At 41.6% G+C, this 26,647-nt stretch overlaps 2 protein-coding genes across 2 annotated transcripts; both read left to right on the top strand.

Moving 5' to 3' along the window:
• Window positions 1–3,845: 3,845 nt before the first annotated feature.
• LOC145139264 (uncharacterized) lies at window positions 3,846–4,655 on the top strand. The gene has a single exon (XM_079073151.1). It carries the CDS (start codon window positions 3,846–3,848, stop codon window positions 4,653–4,655), a length of 810 nt encoding a protein of 269 aa, XP_078929277.1.
• Window positions 4,656–22,526: 17,871 nt separating this feature from the next.
• LOC145135954 (vacuolar protein sorting-associated protein 60.1-like) lies at window positions 22,527–24,979 on the top strand. Its single transcript, XM_079070172.1, has 4 exons — window positions 22,527–22,724; window positions 23,618–23,769; window positions 24,158–24,239; window positions 24,818–24,979. The coding sequence occupies exons 1-4, from the start codon at window positions 22,662–22,664 to the stop codon at window positions 24,953–24,955; spliced, it is 435 nt and encodes a 144-aa protein (XP_078926298.1). The 5' UTR covers window positions 22,527–22,661; the 3' UTR covers window positions 24,956–24,979.
• The last annotated feature ends 1,668 nt before the right edge of the window (window positions 24,980–26,647 follow it).

Here is a 26,647-nt window from a genome sequence, read left to right as displayed (position 1 = left end):
GATACAGTTGGGTAAGACCCGTGGGCAAGGCCCGTATGTTAGTAGCAGTACAGGTGAGACTAGAGGGAGAGACCGCTCTAAGATATAGTTTGGGTGAGACCCGTGGGCGAGGCCCGTGAGATTTTAGCAGCGCAGGTAGGACCTGGTAGAGACCTTAGAGTCAAGATAGGGGATCGAGGATCCCGGGACTTATGGAGCCAGATTGGTAAGGTATATAGAGTAGCTTTAGCTGGCCGAAGTTTTCTTCGGAAGTCGCTGAGAGCGACTGAGCGATTGAGCTTGGGTGCAGTAACCGGTGGGAGTCTGCTAACCCAGAGTATGGCAGATTAGTTGGGACCAGGATGGTCTCAGTTTGTCCAGAAAGCGAACACGAGATAGCAGGACCTTCGATCGAGGATTATAATAAGAGAATTCCTGGTGGAGCAGCTAGTGATCGAGAGGTGCTACGACACTCACAGCAGGGTTGAATAATCTCAGAGGGGAGGGTTTGACCCTATTTCGCAGCTCTCGTATGAGTCTATCCGTTGCAGGGATGAATCTTTTACTCGAAGGATTATTTGATCCATTCGCTGGGATGGGTGTTCGGCACTGAGATATAGTAGGAGGAAGCATTCAGTGGGTATCAGTGAAGCGACCAGCTCTAGGAGTTGCTGGAAACGCAGATACAGCGAAGAGTATGTCTTTCACAGAGATAGGAAAAGGAGTTGGTTGTGTACCGTTGCCTTGGGAAGGCCGTAGCGTCACAGAGTAAAGGGGTGAGCTCCTTGGATGCCAAGTGAAAGTACTCGGGGAGTACTGGAGGGATTGTCGGCTGGATAAGATCCATTTTCTCAGGATTGCCGGTGATCAGAGTGCTCTCGAGGTTTTTATCTTCAAGGATTAGTTTCAGTTGAATGACCGGGCGGAAGGTCAATGGAAGTCATCCCTCGAGGATCAGACTCAGTAGGAGATGTATTCACCAGGCATAAATGTTGTGAGCAGATTGCAGGATAGTTGGTCGTAGCGGACTTCGAGGACGAAGTCTAGTTTAAGTGGGGGAGAGTTGTAACACCCCGAATTCAGAATGCCTAGAAAAGAAAGGAAACCTAAAATAAGGAAGCGACTCGTCGAGTAGATGAAGTGACTCAACGAGTAAGATCGCTAATTGGGTTGCGGGTTAAGTGACCTACTCGACGAGTCAAAAGACTGACTCGGCGAGTTGGTCAGGTTTGGGGAAAACCCTAAATGCGGGCCTTGTACCCTATTTAAAGAACATTATAACCCTTCATCACCCTCCTTGATACCCCCCTCAAGTCCAAAAATGAAACCCTAGCCACCCAACTCCATCTCTTGAGCATTGTGAAGCTAAAAGTTGTTTTGCGGTGCACTTCTTGGAAGATTGGAAGCAAAGAACGAGGAGGAGAGTTTAGATCCAGCATCTACTTCAGTTTGGCAGCTAATAGAAGGTAACAAGTTGATACCTTGAGCATTCATTTGTTAGATCCCTTCATCTTGAGCTTCATGGCCTTTTCTAGCACATTTGTGGCTAGTGCTTGCATGGGGCACGATCTGAATTTTGCAACTTCAGATCTGGACTCCCCAAGGTCCCTAATGCATTAAAGTCTCAATATTTTAAGACTTGAAGCCCTCCTCCATAGTAAAACCCTTCCTTGTAGCTTAGTTTTGGCCTTTGGGAATTATTTATACGTAAAGGTTGCAACTTTACGTGGAAATCATACTCTAGGAGGTTGGATCTACCTTTAGGAGAGGCAGTTTGGCTTGGAAATCGTCTGAATAGAATGGGACATAGAGGGACTCGGCGAGTCACTTATGGGACTCGGCGAGTCAGGCTGCTTTCTTGCCCCAAAACCCTTCTGTTAAAGAGTATGAGTTGAGTTGGTATGGGACTCAGCCAGGCTGGGTCCATAGCGGGTATGAAGATCATCGTACTCGACGAGTTCCAGGAGGAACTCAACGAGTCTAAGGCAATCTCCTTGGTTTATGAAGATGGACTCGACGAGTTGTTCATACAACTCGGCGAGTCATAGTCTGGACACATTCATAAGAGGGAGATGATTTCGACGAGTTCAAGGATGAACTCGGCGAGTCGGTTGAAGATGGTCCTGATTGTAAGACTGAAGGAGAACCCGTCGAATTCTTTCTAGACTCGACGGGTAGGATCGGTGGTTGTATTGGGTTGGAGGAGCATGGACTCGAAGAGTTGGTAGACCAACTCGACGAGTCAAGTCAACTGGAGGTTGACTTTGACCGTTGACTTTGACCAAGTTGACCTGGATTGACTTTTGGAATATTTTGGTCTAAGTGTTACTTTGGGGTATTGATAGTTTGGGAGTTGAAGGATCAGCAGTCCGGGGGATTGCCAGCTAGCAACCAGAAGAGTATCAGCAGGTCTTCAACAGTGCGAGGTGAGTCACCTCACTGTGTGTATGGGTCTACGGCCACAATGGAGGCCCATTATGTTATGTTTATGTATAGTAGGAAGACCCGGGGTTAGCCCTAGGCACTTATTGTGATATGTTTCGGATTTAGATCCGTTACCGGGGTTAGCCCGATGCAGTTTATATGTTCCGGATGTTGGTCTGATGACAGGTGGTACCCGAGGCAGTAGTGTATGTGTAGTTATACTTGTTGTCTTTGTGATACTTGTATGTGCCTGGTAGGGAGGTGCGTTCGGGTGAGGTCCCGTATCTCATCACTAGCCGAGTATAGATGGGGTTTCGTATCTCATTAGTAGCAGAGCAGGGGAGAGGCCCGAGTTAGGAGGGAGGTGAGTGCGGGCGGGGGGGGGGGGGGGGGTATCTCACTACCAGCAGGAGCGTGGACGGTGTTCAATGACTCATTAGTAGCAGGGCAGGGGCGAGGCCCAATTTAGGCGAGGCCTTAGATCAGTAGTACAGCATAGTATGTTTAGCTTTATGATATGTGTTATGTTATATGCTTGTATATGCTTAGCGGGCGAAGCCCAGAGACAGGCGGGGCCTAAGAGAACAGATCTGTATAACGAGCGGGGCTCGATGTCAGGTGGGACCTGAGGTCGGGCAGGGCCTTATGCCGGGCAGGGCCCGATGCAGCGAGCAGGGGCCCAGTATGTGGTTATCTGTTCATGGTTATGCGTGTATGGTATGTGGTAGGTTGGGGAACTCACTAAGCTTCGTGCTTACGGCTTACAGCTTTTGTTTCAGGTACTTCCGGTAGCGGAGGGAAGAGCTCGGGGTGATCGCATCGCATACACCATGATATTTTAGCCTGGGATGTTTACTCTGATAACTTAGCATGTGATTTTGATACAGTAATCTGAATTGATGTTTTTATGATACATAACTCATAGTTTTATAATGAGATGAATTGTTAATTACGGTTTGACTAATGATTTTAAAATGAAATTTTTGAACTGTATTTTTGGGATGTTACAAATAAAGTGATCACAGTTTTCTTTTGTCCATGTTTTTTCTTCCAATGCATAGTTAGAAAAGTCCTTTTCTTATCTTCCTCTTCTTTCTGTCGTGATATTTGAATATTCAGCAAACACAATCTATTTCTTTTGGCTTTTATATCTAACACTTGGTATCAGATCACTCAGGTTCGTTGAGGGGGTGTAAATCTTTTCTTATAGCAGACTGAAAAAGTGTAGCCTCCATCCTTGATCAACTTGTTCCATATCATAGAAAGCCTAACCAGAAGCGTAGAAGACAAGCTGGAAAAATCACAACAAGTGGTTTTGGTTTGGTTTGTTTGCAACTAAAAGAAATTAGTAAAGGTAGGAGCTTGGTTTTCTTGACCGGTGGAAAAGGCATCTTGGAACAAGTTGGATCGGAAAAGGTTGGGGCTGTCACAAGGAAGGAAAAATGGCGTTGGCAGTAAAAGATGTTGGTTCAATGTCATATCAGATTCCAGTTTTGACCCCAACCAACTATCCGGTATGGGCAGTCAAAGTAAAGTTCATTATGGATGCACATGGCATATGGGAGACCGTTGAAGCAAGGGCATTGGGTGAAGAATCGGATCCAAAAAAGAAGAAACAAGCTCTTGCTTTCTTGTTTCAAGCAATACCCAAAGACATGGTGTTGCAAATGGCGAGTTACACCAATCCAAAACAAGTGTGGGACGGTTTGAAGACGCGGTATTTGGGTGTGGATCAGGTGAGAACGGCTCGGCTAGCAACCTTGAAGAGGGAACTCGAAAGCTTGCGTATGAAGGAGAGTGAAACGGTTGATGATTTCGCGACCAAGTTGACCGGTTTAGCCTTAAAGGCAAGAAGCCTTGGCTATGAGCTTGAAGAGGTAGATTTGGTGAAACGGTTATTAGACTCGATGTCAAAGTCGTTTCTTCAAATCGTGGCTTCAATAGAGCAATGCTTCGAGTTGGATTCAATGTTATTCGATGAAGTCGTGGGAAGGTTGAAGGTGTATGAGGAACGTTTAAAAGGAACAGAGAAAACCGAGGACATTCAAGGTGGTTTATTATTGACTAGTGAAGAAAGATCACAAGTTTGTAGGCATTATGGCAATGGAGGTTCCAATCGGGATGGCTTTGGACGTGGCCGGGGAAGAGGTCGTGGGTCCGGAAAATGTCGGGATGGGAGTGAACGTTTCCAACAGGATAAAAGCCACGTTAGATGTTACAAATGTGGTGAATTTGGTCACTACAACAATTAATGTCCTAAGTGGGAAAAACAAGAGGTAAATCTAATTGAGGAGGAGCCGGCATTGCTGTGATTTAGTGGGAAAAACAAACCGATTAAGGGGGGTGATTGTTGGTTTATTAATCGGTTTGGTAGTCACATTTTTACATGCATGGCTGAAAATAATAAGTTTTTATTTTTCCTTTATTTAGAGATTTTAGAGATTAAATAAATTAGAATGGGTAGAGAGGTTTGACAGGTTCAAAAGGATTGTGTACGTTGGAGAATTGCAAGGGGCACGTTGGGAATGGGTGTTACCTTTACCGCTTCTTTAGGTTAGCTAGTATTTTATTCTTTTCTTTATTTGATCCCACGTGATATAAATAATACAATAATATACATACATACATGTGCCTAAATACTTTGTTTATAAAAACAACATCATCATTTTTATGCGATATAAATAATACAAAAGTATTATTTACTACTATACTGCCTACGGTATGCGGAATCTGGTTTGAAGGGCTGCATAGGGTTGTTGGACTTCAGAACGGTTTAAATGCTAAAATGATCCTGCCCTCCGGTGTTTCATGTCTGACCCTCGTTTGTACATGGTAGTAGGTGTACTACGTAATATTTATCATACAAAATACACATGAATTATCATTATTGTGTGTGAACGCGTTTCTAGCTTGTGAAATATTTGTTTAAATACTTATACGATATAAGTAAACAAAATCATTTTAAACATCAATATTTACATATGTTATGTTGTTAAAATAACACAACTATTAAAAAATAACATATACATTTCGACTACAAATGTGCTATGACTGTATAGACAGTTATCAACTCGGTAGTTTCAATGTACCTCTTACATACACAAAAATATATAGGTTTATATATATTTATAAAAGTTATAGAACTTGTATCTTAGGCTCTTACATGTGCTTGTGTACACTACCCAAAGATTATCAACTCTTTAAACAAATATCATAAACTTTTACGTTTACACTTATCAAATATACTTGTCGTTTATTCCTTTATCGGAATATGTAGTTGCTAAGTACAAATTGGGCAGATAACTTTATCCGTATATTCTTATGCATGTTTATCCGTTATCTGTAGAACTTTGTGACTGTAAACTTTGACTAGATTTCATTATCTAAAAACCACAGTTTATATTTCTATGTTTATGAAACCTTTCCAAACACAGTTTTACTTACAACAAACGCAATACTTTTTAGATTATATTAAAAGTATCATTATTTTAGAAAACCTATGACACTCACCAACCTTTGTGTTGACCCTCAAACTTACATATATTCTCAGGAGTTCATTAGACAGGCATTCAGACAGAACATTGGTCATGGATTATAGACGACCTAGCTATCTGGATTTTGTTATCTACTTACCTGTTTAAGGCAACTACTGTACTATTATTATTTATAAGGACCTTGTATTCAAACTTAATGATGGAATACAAATGTTGTTTTATTTATCGTTGTACTTGTGCTATATATTCAGTTTATCTATGATCCATGAACTTAGTCACACTCCTGACCTGTAGCACCTCGGCCGGGGGTGTGAAAATTCTCAACTCCCACCACTCGCAATATAGAGAATCTCAATCAACATCACTGGTTTCCTTATGCATGCAAGTTATACACGAAATGAGATCACATAGACTATCAAATAATGATTCTACCCTAAGTCCACAACCCGACGAGGAACAGGAAATGAGGCTAAATTGAACATTATAGGGCTATATGATCCTAATCGTATACAACTTTGAAAGCATACACTTAGCAATAAATGAGGTGATATCAATTCCAAGTAATGCATAGCATCCAATCCTCCTAGGCTATAAGGCATCACACAAATTAGGTAATTCAATCATATGATTCCTAAAGGTATCCTTAGCCCTAATATAGCATGAAATTCACATATCAAGCACCCTAATCACAATACATAGGTATGGGTAATTTGGGAACCACTTACTTGAGCTCGGCTGATTGCACACGTCACACCCCTTTTCTAGTTTTGTAAAAATCTTTTAGAAATTCATTTTTATTTGAAAAGATTATCATTTCCTCAGTTTGAGTTTTGGCACATCGGGGAATATGCCTGGATCCCTCAAACTAAGGCTCAGATACCATCTTGTAATGTCCCAAAAGCAGTGATAAAATTTTTCATTATAAAAATCAACAGTTCAAACACTAATTTGTTCCAAAACATCCACATAGTATAATATCAGAATCACCAGAGTAATAATATCCAAAAAGTGTAGAAATCATGAGGGGATGATGCTTTGCCATCACGTCGGGCCCTTCCCTTTAGTAGCAGATGTACCTGAAACCATAAACATAAACCATAAGCGTAATGCTTAGTGAATTCCCCCAAAGCACCATATACCAAACATACAACTAGGTCTTACCCTGGGGTATATTTCAACCCAATAACAAATATGGGCCCCGCCCATGGGCCTCTCCCTGGGATATATTTCAACCCCAACATGCCATAGTGGGCTCTACCCTGGGGTGTATTCCAACCCGAACATGCCATAGTAGGCCCCAACCTAGGGTATATCTCAATCCGACATACAACAGTGGGCCCCGTCCTAGGGTGTATTTCATCCCGATCACAAAATTAATATATCACACAGTGGCTAACATACTACATAATCGAATAGTTGGCTGGCATTGGTGCCTTCGACCCATAGATACTGTGAGGAGATTCACTTCCAACTAAAGTGAACTGAATCAAACACTCGAGTTGCTGCGAACATGGCTCCTCACACTAAAGATAAACCAATTAGGACCCTAGTCAAACTTAGGGTTTTAACCCTTAAACTATGGGCCAATTCGTCCTTTATCGTAATAAGGGAAACAAACCATTTTCCCTTTCTATACATAACTCAACTAACCAAAGCCTAAAACCCCTAATGGCCTAAGGCCCAAAAAATCAATCCAATAGGGCTGTTGAGAAAACACCTGATGTCAACCATACGACGTCTGGCATTCCAACGCCTAGTCTTTTCAGGGTTATGCCTGGCGTAAACCCCTGAATTCCAACTTCTAAACTAGGGTCTTAATGACTTAAGACCTAACGTCTAAACTTCAGATCCAAGACTAAATGAACGTCTAAAGCCATAATGTTGCAATCTTTACGGCATTGCATGGAAACGCAGTGTCCAAAACCAAGATCCTAATTCCTTTAACTTCCTAAAGTTCCATAACTCTTGCATGGAAGAGTATCAAGGTCCAAGCTTGCATTTTTATAATCCTGAACACTCTAAAATGCTTGAAAGGACAACTCGAAACTTTGGAGTATTCCAAACTCACAAAGATCAAGATCTTGGGACCAAAGAGGACATCATACTAAGCTTAATCAAGATCTAACAAAGTAATCATCAAGATCTGAACTTTATACCTCCTGAAGATGCACTAAGATGCAAAGAGTCCGGATCCAAAGGCTTGAGAGCAACACTACAACTCCAAGAGCTTTCCTTCACCACCAAGAACACCAAAAAGTCACCAAAAGCTTGAAGTTTTGCTAAAAAAGGATTATGGTTGGTTTTGAAATGGGATAAGAGAGAGATGAAGGATGGAGTTAAGAAAGGTTTTGAGGTCATAAGGATCTTTAAATAGGGTGCAAACACTAATAATTAGGGTTTTTCTTCTGCATGCGGACGCGTGACATCCACATACTTACACTTGGCGTTCCAACGCTGTAGCACCTGGTTCTTGGTATGTATTTTTATTTAAGTATTTTTGCATTTTTGGCCTTGGACTCGGCGAGTTGAAGGACCAACTCGCCGAGTAAAAGCGGGATGAGGCGCGGGATTTAAGTGATGGACTCGTCGAGTCGGGTCCCGGACTCGACGAGTAGACTCTGACTGGACAAAAACCCTAATCCGAGGGTTTGCACCCTATTTAAACAATGTTATGTCGGCCACAACGTCCCTTATTCTCCCAGAACACCTCTCATTGAAACCCTAGCCGTTATTGAAGCAATATAAGCCTTGTTGGTGGATTTTGGTGCTTGTGGTCTTAAGAAGGAAGGAGAAAGGCTTGAGGAAGCAAGTAAAGACCAAGGGAACCCGAGTTTGTGCACCTTCTACAGTTCATTGAAGGTAAAAAGCTATAACCTTGCTCTTTCATTTGTTAGATCCCTTTTTTGGGAGATTTGGGGCTTTTATAAGCCACTTTTGATGGCCAACCATGATTGCAAACATGGTTGGGGGTTAGAGCTTCGGAATCACGTCATTAAATGAGTCACAAGGCAGTTGGGGACTGCTTTTGCACCCATGAAAGGCCCCATGCATCTTAAGAGCTTGTTTTATGTCTTTTTTAGCTCAAAGCCCCATGCAAGCACGTAAAGTTTGTAACTTTACGTGCTAGATCGATTATAGAAGCTTGGATCTATCTTTTGATCAAAGGTTGTACATCAGAATTCAAGGATTTAGAGTGTGGACATGACTGACTCGGCGAGTCCGTTCTTGGACTCGACGAGTACGAGGCTTTGAGCCTCATATCCGTTGATAGTCAAAGGAACCCAGTTGCGTGTTAGAAGGGTTGTAATCGGACAGGAAGAGTTACCCAATGTATTGGACGTGATTTTAGACCTGGAGTTCATGGGACTCGACGAGTGCTAGAACAGACTCGGCGAGTCCAAGGCAATCTTCTTAAGGATGAAGATGAACTCCACGAGTTGTTCATCAACTCGGCGAGTCGAGGACAGAACTTGTTCATCAGATGAAGGTGAACTCGACGAGTTGTTCATCAACTTGGCGAGTCGGATGAGTTTCATGCGATGTTCATGTGAGGGAGGAACTCGTCGAGTTGACGGCCCAACTCGACGAGTCAGGTCGTGGATAAGGACGAGTAAAGGGTGAAGGACTCGGCGAGTTGACGGCCCAACTCGGCGAGTCGGGTCAACTTGAAGTTGACTTTGACTAGACTTGGACTGACCCTGTTTAGGGTTGTACTGGCTGTGTGTTGACTTGAAGGTCGTCGTGTAGGGATCGAGGAGTCGAGGGGAGTCGACTTGTGCGCTGAGGATAATTCAAACACTGCACGACATCGAGGTGAGTTACCTCCCAGTAGGGGTGGGTCTAAGGCCACAATGCCGGCCCACCAAAGAGGAGTATTTGTATGATGATTGTCTTTGTGATAATTATCTTGGTTTGGTTGTGTGCTTTGGTCACGAGTATTATCTGCATGATATGTTACGTGTATAGTAGGGATTAGGATCCCTGACAGCGGCCCTTAGGGCCGTGGGGTAGGTCAGTACCCGGATATGCCTGATTGTATGATTGTACCTTGCTGTTGTATGCTAGTGGTAGGGGGTGGAATAGTCCCCAGTTACCGGTTGAAAGGTACCGATGACAGTTACCGGTTGAAAGATACCGATGATGGTTACCGGTTGAAAGATACCGATGATGATTACCGGTTGAGAGATACTGATGATATTGTATGGTATGTGGTATGATGGGGGAACTCACTGAGCTTTCTGCTTATAGTTTCGGTTTTGGTTTCAGGTACCTCTTCGTCTAAGGGGAAGGAGTCGGCGGCGTAGCATCGCATCATACACACACATATGGTTTCCGCATGGAGTTTTCTGGGATTGTACTCTGATATGTTATTATTCTATGGCTTGGATTTTCAGACATGATACATTGTTTTATGAGATGATGTGTTTTCGCAGTATTTTCTTATGAATATTTTTATGTGTTGGTTAATTAAAAAGAAATTTTTTGGACCTGAAAATTGGGATGTTACAAGTTGGTATCAGAGCCCTGGTCTGAGGGATTCAGACACACCCTCGAGGGTGTCTGGACTCAAACTGAGGGGCTAAAAGGTTTTTACAAGGAAAAATGGTTTTCTAAAATCTAAATGGAAGGATTTTAAGAAAGACGAAGTGTGTGATGCATGCGACCGGCCGAGCTCAAGTAAGTTTTCCCCAAGATACCCATACTTTATATGTTATGCTATATGGTTTTGATTCAGAAAACTGCATGCTAGAATAGGACTAAGGATCTAGGAGGATGCCTTGTGTGCCTGATATATGATTCTGAGAATTGCATGCTAGTTAGGGCTAAGGATCTACGAGGATGCCTTATATGCCTGTTGTTTGAATTGTATGCTAGGACTGTTTAGTCAGCAGTAGGATGGCATGTGTAGGTTATGCCTGATTTGGTTACCCAATGCTCGAATGCTGCTTGCTTTGTGCTATGGGGGTTCTGGCCACCTTCAACTAGCTAAGGAACGGATATGTAACAGTATCCGAAGTTAGTTAAGGGGAAGTGGTGGGGACTCCTAGTGCAGCTGATGGCGGAGGGTAGGTCGGAGAGTGCCCTAGGAAAACCTAGGATGAGGTCAGTGGAAAGGGGTATCGGTGAAAGGGCCTTGGTGAAGTCGAAGCAGTCCTTGAGGAAAGCACGGATAAATGTGGAAGGTAGTATGGGCCCGTACTATTGGAAGCAGAGGATCCGTACTCGAATCAAGGAGGGCCTAGATGGAACCCTGGAACCTTGGAAAGTGTGTTAGGCCTCTTGGAAGTATGTATGATCCTGACATTTATGCGTGTGTATTCAACATGGTGACCACACGACATGGAGCAGGAGGTTCCGGATCAGGATCAGGATCGGGCTCGGGTGCAGGATCCGAGCAGGTAGATGACGGGCTGCGCGAGTTCATCGCGTCTGAGATCACGAGAGGCATTCTTGAGTCGACCCCGGTCATTTTCGGGTCGATCAAGGAAGGGATTGTTGAGCTGATGGAGGATCGCCTCCGGGCATTCAGGAGTGATATGGCGTCTAGTCAGACGAGTACGCGCACACTGTCCTTTAAGGACTTCTGAGGGAGCGGTGCGCCGGATTTCCATGGGGTGAAAGACCCCATTGCTGCTAGGAGATGGATCGCAGACATCGAGTCTGTGCAGCTGACCAGCTTGTGCCCCGAGGGGCCGAAGGTGAGATATGCAGCAGGGTGTTTGAGAGACAGAGTTAAAGATTAGTGGGAGTCTGTTGGTGACTCATTGGGAGCCTCGGCTGTTGAGGCTATGACCTGGTCAGACTTTGTGACCAGATTCAGGGCGGAGTTTGTGCCAGCTGTGGAGCTTCAGCAGCTAGCCAGAGATTTCTTGGACATGAGACAGACTACGGAGACTGTGGCGGAGATCACCGCCAAGTTCCGGGAAAGGGCGTTGTTGGTGCCCCAGTATGCGGGTGATGAGGACATGAGGAGGACCCTCTACCATGATATGTTATGAGCTGACATCCGGGAGCATGTCAATTTCTCAGCTTGCCCTACCCTGGATTCCATGATTGCCAGGGCTAGGGAGAGGGAGATTGATCTGGAGCACATCCGGAAAAGGAAGGCAGCGGAGGGGCTGACGACGGGGGCTTCGGGGAAGAAGCCCAAGGGATCTGATGGTAGGCCGAAAGGCCAGTCTGGGCGGGACCGCTGTGGGAAATACGGTCGGTCACACGAGGGAGCTTGCCACACTGGGCCGGGTTCAGGCTACTATAAGTGCGGCAAGGTTGGGCATTTTGGCAGAGATTGTACCGCCCCTACTCCTGCGGTACAGATGACAGACCTGATTTGCTTCCATTGCAATCAGAGGGGCCATAAAAAAGGCCAACTGCCAGAGATTGTCAGCAGCGTCAGCAGCGGCGCCAGCAGTGGCGCCGGTCTCAGCAACAGCGCGGGTTGCAGATGGCCGGAAGGCCAAGACAGAGGCTCCTGTGGTACGGAGCCGAGCATTTCAGTTGATAGCCGAGCAGGCACGTGCTGCACCTGATGTAGTGACGGGTATGGTTCCTTTCTTATGCTTTTATGATATGGCACTGTGATCTTGATATGTTATGTATGTGCACTGTTTAGGATCGTTCCATGTGAACGGTATCCCAGTTTAGGTATTGTTTGATTCGGGTGCCATGCGATCATTTGTCTCTCTTGCGCTTAGCAAGAAGTTTCCTGAGTCTTCGGGCATGCTGGATTGCCCTCTAGAGGTCGAGATTGCGGACGACCGGTCGGTACGAGCATCGGAGGTTTACCGAGATTGCATCCTACGACTGTTTGAGGAGCGTTATCTGGTAGATCTGGTTCCCATACCTTTGCGGGGGAACAAGGTTATTATCGGTATGGATTGGCTGAGCCCCAACGGGGCAGTGATTGACTGTGCGCAGCAGTTGGTGCGGATCAGGACCCCAAGTGGGGGAGAGCTGGTAATTCAGGGCGAGAGGCCACTGCAAGGACCAACTTTATGTTCAGCAGTGAGAGCTAGGCGTTACCTCCAGCAGGGTTGTGCAGGTTATGTCGCCTATGTTATGGATACCCGGGAGGTGGGTAGGGCGACGGTGGGCGATGTGCCCGTGGTGCGAGAGTTCGCGGACGTATTCCCCGAGGAGCTGCCTGGGATACCTCCAGAGCGACAGGTGGAGTTCATGATCGACCTAGTCCCTGGTGCGGCTCCGATAGCCAAGGCACCGTATCGGTTGGCTCCTCCCGAGATGCATGAGTTGTCTACACAGCTGCAGGATCTGTTAGACAAGGGAGTCATTAGACCGAGTAGTTCTCCCTGGGGAGCCCCGATTGTGTTCGTGAAGAAAAAGGACGGGTCGCATCGGATGTGTATAGACTATAAGGAGCTGAATAAGGTAACGGTGAAGAACCGTTACCCACTCCCGAGGATTGATGACCTCTTTGACCAGCTACAGGGAGCGTCTTGGTTCTCCAAGATTGATTTGCGTTCAGGTATCATCAGATGAGGGTCAGATAGGAGGATGTACAGAAGACGGAGTTTCGGACGCGTTATGGCCACTATGAGTTCGTGGTGATGCCTTTCGGGCTCACTAATGCTCCTGCCGCATTCATGGATCTCATGAACCGCGTGTGTAGACCGATGTTAGACCAGTCTGTGATAGTGTTTATCGATGATATCTTGGTTTACTCCAAGACGCGAGAGCAGCATGAGGAGCATCTGCGAGAGGTTCTGGAGACTTTGAGGAGGGAGAGCTTGTATGCTAAGTTCTCCAAGTGCGAGTTCTGGTTGCGCGAGGTGCAGTTTCTTGGGCACCTTGTCAACCAGAACGGGATTTCGGTAGATCTGGCCAAAGTGGAGGCCGTGATGAGATGGGAGGTTCCGAGGTCTCCATCTGAGATTCGGAGTTTCCTGGGATTAGTCGGCTACTATCGGAGATTCATCCAGGATTTCTCCAAGATAGCCTTACCCCTAACCAGGCTAACGAGGAAGGTCGTGGTCTTTCATTGGGGGCCTGAGCAACAGGCTGCATTCGAGACACTGAGACAGAGATTGTGCGAGGCGCCAATCTTAGCCCTGCCCGAGGGCATGGAGGATCTCGTCGTGTACTGTGATGCGTCCATCTCGGGCTTGGGCGTAGTATTGATGCAGAGAGGGCATGTTATTGCTTACGCTTCGAGGCAGCTGAAGCCTCATGAGGCAAACTACCCGACACACGATTTGGAGCTGGGGGCTGTTGTGTTCGCCTCAAGATTTGGCGTCATTACCTCTATGGGGTTTGTTGTACGATTTACACGGACCACAAGAGCCTGAGGTATCTCATGGACCAGCCAAATCTGAACATGAGGCAGCGTCGGTGGCTTGATGTGGTAAAGGATTATGATTGTGAGATCCACTACCACCCGGGGAAGGCCAATGTGGTAGCCGACGCGCTTAGCCTCAAGGCAGCGCCGATCAGGGATATCTGTCTGAGGATGACAGTGGTGACTCCGCTGTTAGAGCGGATTTGGGAGGCCCAACAGGAGGCCATGAAGGAGGAACATCGGAAGAGCGAGCGGATTGTGGGGCACGTTTCCTCCTTCGACTATGATAGCCGAGGGTTATTGACTCTTCACCATAGGGTGTGGGTCCCTTATCATGGAGGCGTGCGCCAGATCCTGATGGAGGAGGCACACAAATCCAGATTTTCTATCCATCCCGGAGCGACGAAGATTTATAGAGATCTTCGTCCCGATTATTGGTGTCCCTGCATGAAGCGGGACGTAGCATGGTACGTGGAGCGGTGCTTAACCTGCAGGAAGGTCAAGGCCGAGCACCAGAGGCCACACGGCAAGATGCAGCCGTTGGATATCCCGCTGTGGAAATAGGAGGATATTACGATGGATTTTATCACAAAGCTTCCCAGGACCGCGCGAGGGGTGGATTCGATTTGGGTTATCGTCGATCGATTGACCAAGAGCGCTCATTTTATTCCGATTTCGGAGAGTATCTCGGCCGAGAAGTTGGCCGACATCTATATCCGGGAGGTGGTGTCGCGGCACGGGGTGCCAGTTTCAGTGATTTCCGACAGGGATGTACGGTTCACTTCCAGGTTTTGGAAGAAGTTTCATGACGAGCTGGGTACTCGTCTGTATTTCGGCACCACTTTTCACCCGCAGACGGATGGTCAGAGCGAGCGGACCATCCAGACGCTAGAGGATATGCTGCGGGCATGTGTTTTAGACTTCGGAGGTAGCTGGGATACCTACCTTCCATTGGCGGAGTTCTCGTATAATAATAGCTATCATGCGAGTATCGATCGACCTCCCTTCGAGATGTTGTACGGGAGGAAGTGCAGGACCCCGATATGCTGGGGCGAGATTGGCCAGAGGGTCATGGAGCACCGATGTAGTGCTCAAGACGACCGAACGGATCCAGCAGGTCAGGAGCAGGCTTCAGACCGCTCAGAGTCGGCAGAAAAGTTATGCCAAGAAGCGCCGATCGGACCTGGAGTTTCAAGTCGGGCATATGGTTCTCCTGAAGGTGTCGCCATGGAAGGGCGTCATCCGATTCAGGAAGCGGGGCAAGTTGGGCCCCAGTTATATTGGACCCTTCAGGGTTATAGCCCGGGTGGGCAAGGTGGTTTATAGGTTGGATCTGCCAGCCGAACTCAGTCAGATCCACAGCACTTTCCACGTCTCTCAGCTGCGGAAGTGTCTGGTGGACGACTCAGCAGTAGTACCCTTAGAGGATATTCAGGTCGATGACAGCCTGAATTACATTGAGCGACCTGTAGCAATCCTTGACCGGAAGTCGAAGGATCTGAGGAACAAGAGGGTTGAGCTGGTAAAGGTGCAATGGCAGCACCGGAAGGGCTCAGAATGGACTTGGGAGCCGGTGGATGAGATGATGGAGCATTACCCAGAGCTGTTCTAGGATCGAGCAGCAGACTTCGAGGACGAAGTCTAAAATAAGTGGGGGAGATTTGTAGCACCTGGTTCTTGGTATGTATTTTTATTTAAGTATTTTTTTCATTTTTGGCCTTGGACTCGCCGAGTTGAAGGACCAACTCGCCGAGTAAAAGCGGGATGAGGCGCGGGATTTAAGTGATGGACTCATCGAGTCGGGTCCCGGACTCGACGAGTAGACTCTGACTAGACAAAAAACCTAATCCGAGGTTTTGCACCCTATTTAAACAATTTTATGTCGGCCACAACGTCCCTTATGCTCCCAGAACACCTCTCATTAAAACCCTAGCCGTTATTGAAGCAATCTAAGCCTTGTTGGTGGATTTTGGTGCTTATGGTCTTAAGAAGGAAGGAGAAAGGCTTGAGGAAGCAAGTAAAGACCAAGGGAACCCGAGTTTGTGCACCTTCTACAGTTCATTGAAGGTAAAAAGCTGTAACCTTGCTCTTTCATTTGTTAGATCCCTTTTTGGGGAGATTTAGGGTTTTTATAAGCCACTTTTGATGGCCAACCATGATTGCAAACATGGTTGGGGGTTAGAGCTTCGGAATCACGTCATTAAAGGAGTCACAAGGCAGTTGGGGACTGCTTTTGCACCCATGAAAGGCCCCATGCATCTTAAGAGCTTGTTTTATGTCTTTTTTAGCTCAAAGCTCCATGCAAGCACGTAAAGTTTGTAACTTTACATGCTAGATCGATTATAGAAGCTTGGATCTATCTTTTGATCAAAGGTTGTACATCAGAATTCAAGGATTTAGAGTGTGGACATGACTGACTCGGCGAGTCCGTTCTTGGACTGGACGAGTCCGAGGCTTTGAGCCTCATATCTGTTGAGAGTCAAAGGAACCCAGTTGAGTGTTAGAAGGGTTGTAATCGGATAAGAAGAGTTACCCAATGTATTGGACGTGATTTTAGACCTGGAGTTCATGGGACTCGACTAGTGCTAGAACAGACTCGGCGAGTCCAAGGCAATCTTCTTAAGGATGAAGATGAACTCCATGAGTTGTTCATCAACTCGGCGAGTCGAGGACAGAACTTGTTCATCAGATGAAGGTGAACTCGACGAGTTGTTCATCAACTCGGCGAGTCGGATGAGTTTCATGCGATGTTCATGTGAGGGAGGAACTCGTCGAGTTGACGGCCCAACTCGACGAGTCAGGTCGTGGATAAGGACGAGTAAAGGGTGAGGGACTCGGCGAGTTGACGGCCCAACTCGGCGAGTCGGGTCAACTTGAAGTTGACTTTGACTAGACTTGGACTGACCCTGTTTAGGGTTGTACTGGCTGTGTGTTGACTTGAAGGTCGTCGTGTAGGGATCGAGGAGTCGAGGGGAGTCGACTTGTGCGCTGAGGATAATTCAAACACTGCACGACATCGAGGTGAGTTACCTTCCAGTAGGGGTAGGTCTAAGGCCACAATGCCGGCCCACCAAAGAGGAGTATTTGTAAGATGATTGTCTTTGTGATAATTATCTTGGTTTGGTTGTGTGCTTTGGTCACGAGTATTATCTGCATGATATGTTACGTGTATAGTAGGGATTAGGATCCCTGACAGCGGCCCTTAGGGCCGTGGGGTAGGTCAGTACCCGGATATGCCTGACTGTATGATTGTACCTTGCTGTTGTATGCTAGTGGTAGGGGGTGGAATAGTCCCCAGTTACCGGTTGAAAGATACGGATGACAGTTACCGGTTGAAAGATACCGATGACAGTTACCGGTTAAAAGATACCGATGATGGTTACCGGTTGAAAGATACCGATGACGATTACCGGTTGAAAGATACCGATGTTGGTTACCGGTTGAAAGATACCGATGATGATTACCGGTTGAGAGATACTGATGATATTGTATGGTATGTGGTATGATGGGGGAACTCACTGAGCTTTGTGCTTGCGGTTTCGGTTTTGGTTTCAGGTACCTCTTCGTCTAAGGGGAAGGAGTCGGCGGCGTAGCATCGCATCACACACACACATATGGTTTCCGCATGGAGTTTTCTGGGATTGTACTCTGATATGTTATTATTCTATGGCTTGGGTTTTCAGACATGATACATTGTTTTATGAGATGATATGTTTTCGCAGTATTTTCTTATGAATGTTTTTATGTGTTGGTTAATTAAAAAGAAATTTTTTGGACCTGAAAATTGGGATGTTACAAACGCCCAACGTTCTCACCCTTACGCTTGGTGATTGGGACCAAAAATGAAAAAATATTAATAAACAAAGCCAAAAATGTAAATACGTGGAAACTGGCATTACAATCGGCCCTTTGGTTATGGTTGTCCAAGATGAGAATGAGTTTAGTAATTGTCCGGGCCTTAGTGGCATGGCAGTTTAGGTGTGAATGGTGTAGACATGAGTGAGTTAGTTGATTCTAAGGTCTCGAGGTCGTGGCTTAAAGTAGTGCTAGTTTGAGTAATGGGACTCAAGAAGGAAGTGATTGTGATAATCAGCTCGAGGATTGCAGCCTAAGGCTGAGTGATCGGCCGATGCATTAGGATGTCATTTTATACGATGCAGATTATGTTCTTCTAGCTTTTCGTGTTCGGAGGAAAGAGAGAGAGAGAGAGAATGCATACGATTTCAGACTTAAGATGTAGAACCATCATGGGACTAGATAGTTGCAGGTTTTGACTCAAAATGTTTTAGATGTGGGCAAGAGAGACATTATTGTTGATAATGTAATGTGATGAAATGAAGGGTCCGATTTCTTTAAAATTAGTTATTTTACATGCTAGATGATTGTTTCAGGTAATCAGGAGAGGTGAATTGGGACCGACAACTTTCGTTTTCTTTTATGTGCCCCGACTATGAGAATGAAGCCTCTTATTTTTGTGTTGATTCTTGCGATGAGTTTCTCGATCAAAAATTTTTGGCTAGATGGTGATTAGTCTAATGGTTGCTAGCTAGAGATTTGGTGCTATGATAGGCTTGTCGGAGTTATTTCTTGTGCATCTACATGAGATTCTTATTGTTTAGAGGCGGTAATGTTGGGGAAAGTTTTTGAGGTCTCCATATGAGATTCAGAGTTTCCTTGAGGTTTGCTGGTTATTATCTAAAGGATCATCATATGTTGTGTTATGCATTCCATGAGTCAAGGGTGGTATGTATCTGGTGAAGCCGAGCTGAGCCTTTGTTGTTGCAGACGACAATCAGAGGAGGTTCGAACCCTAGGTGGGGGAGAACTGAGTATTTTGATCAGAGGAGGTGCAAACATACAGCTGGAAGAGTCTTACTCTCTGTCGACACCAACAACAATATATTTTTTATGTGATATGTGATATAGTTATGTCCTTTGATTAATAAAGCTTGATATAAAACTAACCAATATATAGTTTTGTTGTAGAAATTGAAACTTCTAGCTTTCGATATCCCGCTCTTGGTGATATAATCAAGAAAGGCATGATCACTATTTTCTCCTTTGATCCCATTATCCTATTAAATACATTAACAAAGTAATTTTCTCCCTGCCATCTTGACCTCCATGTCTTCTCCAATATCATGCATGTTTTTACATAGAAGATTTGACGAGCCTTTTCTTTGCAAAAAAAATCAGTTGGTCCAAATAGAGATATCTGGATATACATGTTTTTTGATATGATCTTTGTTTGTTTTTATCTATTTTTTTGGTTCAATCGTAGATTTTTTACCCTTTCTGATATCCCATTTGTATGAGTTTTTTTAATTTGAGCATATATTAAGGTTTGATGACTATTTTTTACTTTCCAATATTAAGGTCTGTAATATTGCATTCTACTTTGCATCAGATCTGAAGTGGTGTAAAAGGGTATTTGGGATTTTGAAAAAATGTTACTTTATACAACAATTGGAAGCTAATCTCTTGTATTTTCACTTGTAGGTTATTGATCTAAAGAGTTTGGAGGTCTTGATTCACAAAAAAGAAAAAGGTAGGAGCCTAATTTCATTTATTAGTCCAGAACTGATTATTTTAAATCGGTTTGCTGCTTCAGGTTGAGTAGAAGTCATTGGTTGTTTAAACCAGGTAACTAAGTAAGAAATGATATGAAGCTACCTTTTATGATTTTTATAATTTTACATATTTCAAAACCTGTTTTTCACAACTATAGTCTTTATATAAAAAAGTGTGAAAACTTCATATTATATATAGTTAAACTCCAACAACTTCATGTTGTATTCTTTATAGCCTTACAAGCTGAGTGATAAATGTAGGAAAAGACATTGACAACAGAAAATTCAGTGACTATAGACAATATGAGTGCTTTCGATTCTAACATGGAGAGAATGTTGGAGAAGAGTATTTCAGGAATGGACTAGGAGAGCGAAAAAGTTTGACTCAGTCGATATAGAAGGTGGGGTTCAAAATAGTCTGCTCATGGGCCTTTCCCTAGGTGTTCACTTGTTTCCTTAAGAACATGGTTGGGAGGACTCAATGCTAAGAGAAATATATGTATGGTCTTATTTTAAATTTTTGCATGTAATAAATATATCAAAAATGAATAAAAAAAGGTACAAGTAAAATGTAAAATGCAATTCAACGTAATGGGGGTGTGGGTATCAGACGTGCAAACCAATTTCAAAGTACTTTGATTACATATTAAACTAAAAGTGTCAGTATTGCTTTGAAATTTTTTGCAAGTATACATCCATACAAATACATACATCAGACCTATGTTGCAAATATCATATAAGTAGGATGCAAATATACAATTGTACACATGCACTAGACCTTTAGACTAATAATAAAGCACTTTTAGACTAATAATAAAGCACTTTTAGACTCGGTTTTAATGTACCATAATTTTTATTTTGAGTAGTTGTATTTGTTTGTTACTTGGTGTTTGTCAATTGAAACTATTAATTTGCTCATTGTAATGGTTAATAACTTAGGTTTCGATTCATCATTTGTTATGGACTACTCGTGAAATTTTATATATCTAAAATAACAAGACCAAATACTATTCACCACTCGTACAATATTAAAACATTACATTATTGTTATTAACTTTAAATCAATAATTCTTACACCAATTTGCTATATAATATTCTAATTATTTCATGTTTACCATGAAAAAGATACACTTTGGCTAATAAATTTAGATATTTATGGTTATCAATATAATATTAACTGCTTTTAACTATATTAAAATATAAACTTTAAAAGTACCCGTTTAGATGATTTAACCCCAAGTAATAATAAATGGGTGTTTAGGATTGGTTATTTAAAACAAGTTATGTTTATTTGTAAAAGTGCTTATTGGTTTTTTCGATGTAAAAAAGAATTTTTTAAAAAATTGTTTGGATTAGCTTATCTGATATCAAAATGTAATAAATTGATAATTTCTGATGTAAAATAACCAGTAAGGACCAAGTATATATAGACATAGTAATAATAAGGTTAATATCATAAATTTGTTTAAATGAGTCATATGTTGTTTCAGATAAGTTAGAATCCACTAACTTATCAAAAAACTCCTTATTTGAATCGAAACCTAAGTTTTTTTTAATTTTAGTCTATCCAAAGGCTAAAAACTATTTATTAGCAGTGCTAAACCGCAATAAAGAGATAATCATATTAAATAAGCAATAACTAATACCCTTTAAGATGATGGCCACACCACCTTATTTAACATGATGGTCACTTGAAAACCCATATCTTCCTAAAATTTACCGATAAAAATAAAATAATCACTACCCTATGTAAAAATAAACCAATTGCCGAAACATAACTACTCATAACTACTCGCCTACCACCCTATGAAAGACTAATCGTCACCGAAAACTAATCGCTGAAAAAATTATTCGCCGCCGCCGGTTTGCACGAGTACACCACTAATGTATATATATATATATATATATATATATATATATATATATATATATATATATATATATATATATATATAAGTCTTCCCATAAATATTCGTTTACTTTTTGTAGGTACCTTTAAGTTTAAGAGAAATTAAATATCTTCCTACTTTTTCTTTCTACAAATCTTCCTATCCAATTAAATGATGACACGTATCACATTTAATGATCATTTAATGATATTTTGATATACTAAAATGACACATGTAGGAACAAAATTAGGAGGATATTTAATTTCGCTAAGTATAAACAAAAAGGTTAGCTTTTAGATCGTATAATATCTCTATTAGAACCGAATACTGATAAAGGTTTTCGATTTTTATTTATCGGATATTTGTACACATTGCTTCGAATATTATAACTGAAAAAACAAATAATGCGATTTTGTTGAAAATTTGTTATGGTTGTAGCAAATTTGCAATAAACTATAATGTTGTAGCAAAAAAATTAGCTACAAGAAAATAGTTATGGAATCTCATTTTAAATTTTTCCTTAGTTATTAGAGTTTACCTACAGAATTTTAGCTCCAGGTAAAGAATTTTTCCGTAGCTGGTTTAGAATTTAATTTGTTGTATGATTTTTTTTAAGTTTATAATATATATTATTATCTTGCTACTAAAAATAAATATAGATATCAAGTAATTAAAAGTTTTACATTTATGTTTGAATGTCGATGAATAAAAAGATTGAAAGTTATGGTAAAAGAAGTTATTGAACGATTTATTTATTAGATATATCTCATACACTCGTATCACAATATAACAAGATTTTAAAATCACGGATAAAATCACGGAGGATCGCTATTAATCCCTTATCAAACGATTTCCTTCAAGCGCATCTCCGGTATACAAATATGTACTCTGTCCAGTCCTTTAAATCTTAATAAATTTTCTCACCATTTTCTAATTCTCTGTTGATTAGTTATATTGTGTTTGATTGTGTTGGATTTGTGACAACAGCAAGAAGTTTAAAGTGAACGAGATGGTGCAATTGTTTGGCATTAGGGAACGGGTAATGTTGAAATTGATTGGCGTTAGGGGTCGGGTATTTTTTTTCTCTCTTTCTGTATATTGTATTCGTTGGATATGTTTAATCTAGTTTTTATTGTTGTAATTAATTATTTTCATGGTATCTGTGTTTTATTATATTCGGTATCTGTTTTATATTGTTATCGAATCACAATTTTGTATTTTGTTTCTAATCATGATATTTAGATTCTTTTATTTGTTAAATGCATAACAAGATAGAATGAACTTCCAAAAATTCCTAATTATTATTATCTACACCATCAATGGCTATATCCAAAGTTCGAGCACATTGCGACTACGATTGGACACCATTCACCATTCCCGTCATCTTTGCTCTGTTTCTAGAAGAGCACCGCATGGAACATGTGCATAATCGCTTTGTTCACGCATCACATCAGGATAATTCATCGTCTTCTACAGTTCTTAATACCAATCACATTAACCGGGGCTCAAATTCTAATCGTGGATGCCGGAGAAGTTGGGGAGTATATGATAATTTATCTTTCATAATCTTTAAGTGACATGAGTACTTCATCATTTGACCAATTGGTTCTGATCACTTGCTGTTTCTTAACTATGCGGGTTGTTTTCTTCATATCTATGATTATATGGGCCACTATGTAACGAAAAAATTCTCATTGGCGCCATGAGAGATAATCCTTTCCTTAATAACTTTCTCATCATTATCATCAAGCAAACATGATAATGGATATGTTAGTTGGATAAACAATTCTTAGACGCTAATTTTGCATCACTGTTTGTCTTTAGTTTCCTGTTGATTAAGTGGCTTTAGCTTGGAATCTTATCTTTGAATATTCTTTATAATTATCTTGTTCCAAGTATCGCATACTCTTTTCTGTCTAACAATATATATGAATATAAGTCTGATAACTTTTATTGCTTATGTAGATCATTAAAAGAGTTGAAAGTGTGGATAATAAAATCAATCAATTTAAGCGAGAAGTTGCTAGACGTAAACAGGAGATCCGAGGAATGCTTCCCGCTCCAGATCAACAAGATTTGCAAGTTGAGGAAAAGAGATTTATCAAGGAGATAAGATGGTAGGTTCCTAATTCATAATAGGACACCCATATTACATGAATATATATAGTAGCAATATGCTTACTTGATCATCATTTCATATTTAACAAGTGTTATCTGTGTCTCAAATTTAGGCACGTGGGGGTTTAAGGATAAATTTTCCCTATGATCCCATCTCTGGAAAAGAATAATTAGGAAAATTTGACAACATCATATCTTTTTTAGATATTTGGAACTTTAAAGATACTTATTTCATAGTTTTTATTTCATACAAACTTCTTTCTTAAACATCATTACGGATATACAATCATAACTTTTGATCCCATCTGTGGAAAACGATAATGAGGACAATTTGATACACCATGCATTTAGACATCATTAATTGACAAATTTTCCCATTCTTGTCAGGTACGAAGGACAACGTCACAAGCTAAGGAATCAAATTTTTGAGCTAGACCGAGCCATATTTGCTTCAGAGACCATTAAGGATGTATGTTTAACAAATTTTAAATTAATTATAATCATTACACTCGGATTTTTATTTTTCTAATCATGCTTTTCACTGGATAAATATTTATAATATTTGGTTTTTATTTGATTTTAATATAGATAAGGACTTTTATGTGAAATATCCTAGCTCTTGTGACACTATTGGGAGTATCATGCATCTCTCCTTAATATAGTATATTCATAGCTTGACCGACTTGGCTTCCATTGTACACCTTAAATTGATTTTGTTGGTATCCTCTGGTTGGAAGTTACTACCTACCTCCACGAGATATATAGTGGATTAATCTAGTGACATTTTTCTTAAATATGTATGCGAACCATGCCTTAATTAAAAGACTACATCTTTCAGTTTTGAGTCAAATGTCCTTGTTCCAGTTAATCGGGCTCAAATCCAGAGGACAAATATTTCTTAAGTATCTGTGAACTATTTTCCAGAAATAAGTCGATTAATCTAGGGACAAATATTTCCTAAATATGTGTGTGAACCATGCCTTAAAAGACCATACCTTTCAGTTTTGAGTAAAATGTCCTTGTTACTAACGATTTCTTATTTTCCAGGTGTCAGAGTTGAAGTCAGCAATGATAGAGTTGAAAGGAATGATGAAGAACTTTGACGACGACATGATGTATATTAAGAATGAAATACTAGAGTCAGTTGGTGGAGGCCGCTACAATCCTATAGTCATTGACAAATAAGATCTTACGGGTGAAAAGACTAAAAATTAGCCAATTTATTTTTGCTACATGATTTTCACTTTCAATTTTCTCTTAACTCTTTGCTGGAAATTATTTCCCTTATGCGAATTTTGAACTAATTGTTAAATGAAAAACATATATTATGATCAATTTACATTAATCTTTGATAAAATTTTCATTCAACACTACAAGTCTATACGATTCCAAATATATATAGAACGTCTAAATCTGACTTCGCATCAACAAGTTATGATCAGTTATATCACTATAACCTTTGTAACAAGAGGAATTTAAAATAGACTTATAATTAGCTATTAGAATCTAAAATAAAGTTGTAGTACTTGGAAATACCTACACGTGAATATAAATAACGTCAAAAACGAAGTTCGTATGCAAAAGTTGTGACCTTCTGAAGATGCAGCTGTCTGAAAGCATGACACGTGGCAGAAACCCTAAATCTGTTAGGGCTCATGACGTGAGGAGTCAAATGGACACTAATCGAGGCTAGAAAACACCTAGGAAGGCTACGGGATGACTCATGGAAGCTCACGACGTGAGCATGTGTGGCTCATTCATTCCTTACACCTTCTACTTTCATTCTCTCTCGTTTTCCAAAGGCCGTTTCCCTTCCCGAGCCTGACAACGACGAGCCTCTAACCGTTTTTATGTTAGATTCTATAGATCAGGCTACTAGTGTGAGTTTCACGGCCACACTTTTTAATGTTTTCGGGGGAAATGCATGCTAAATATTACATAAAAATTAATATTACGTTTATATGATAGTATGTTCGTATCAGCATAAATAGTTATATTAATCAGGATATAGTTGTTTTGTATTGTATATACTTAGAATGTATCTAATATATCTAAATCATACAATTTCTTAAACTAGTTAGCATGTTGTTATCATAGATTATACTAATGTAGCCCCGGAGTTATACTCGGGAGTTCTATATATATTATGTGTGATATAGCCTCTGAAGTTATATTCGGGAGTTCTATATATAATTGTTAAGTATGTTGTTATTATTGGTTTTATGTTAAGATAAAACCTATTTTTACTTCAAGTTATAGCTGTTGTACTGCCTAAGTATTATGACATTAAGAGTAATGTTTAAAAGCATAGTCTAGTAACTTAGGGTTTTAGACTCGAATATGCTTTCGCCATTAGAACCATAGGAGGTCAACAAAGTCTACATGAGCTATTTTATTCATAACCTAAGATTGGAAATCTTAGTGGATATCCTCTGACTGTAACCGTTAATCTCGTGTGAGTGAGGAAGTTGTGTGTATAGATTTATGTGGGTTAATACCTCACTCGTGGTTACTACTTACAACCCAACGTTTTGCGGGTTGACACCCCCACTCGTGGTTGCTAGCTTACAACCCAACGTTTTTCGGGTGACAAACTTGCCCAGTTTATTCTATTCCGACGTAGATGAAGCATGCGGCAATCTATTATTAAGGTGAAACACTTATAGCACCATTCATGGGTAGTGGCGTCGTATTAGCAGCGGTTACAGACTCATGGTAGCAAAATTTTAGAAGCATTATACTTTGTCGATATATAAGTATGAATGTTAAGTATAAGTTTCCCAAACACTTATACTCTAAGTACAAGGAACTTGTAGGTATACTACTTGGTCATTAAGTAGACAAATATACCTTGCACACTTACTCATATAGAATTGA

Source organism: Lactuca virosa, chromosome 9, assembly GCF_052849685.1.
Source record: "Lactuca virosa cultivar CGN04683 chromosome 9, Lactuca_virosa_CGN04683_v6, whole genome shotgun sequence".
Lineage (NCBI taxonomy): Eukaryota > Viridiplantae > Streptophyta > Magnoliopsida > Asterales > Asteraceae > Lactuca > Lactuca virosa.
The sequence above is the reverse complement of the archived record's forward strand: the minus strand, read 5'-3'. Positions and strand labels throughout refer to the sequence as shown.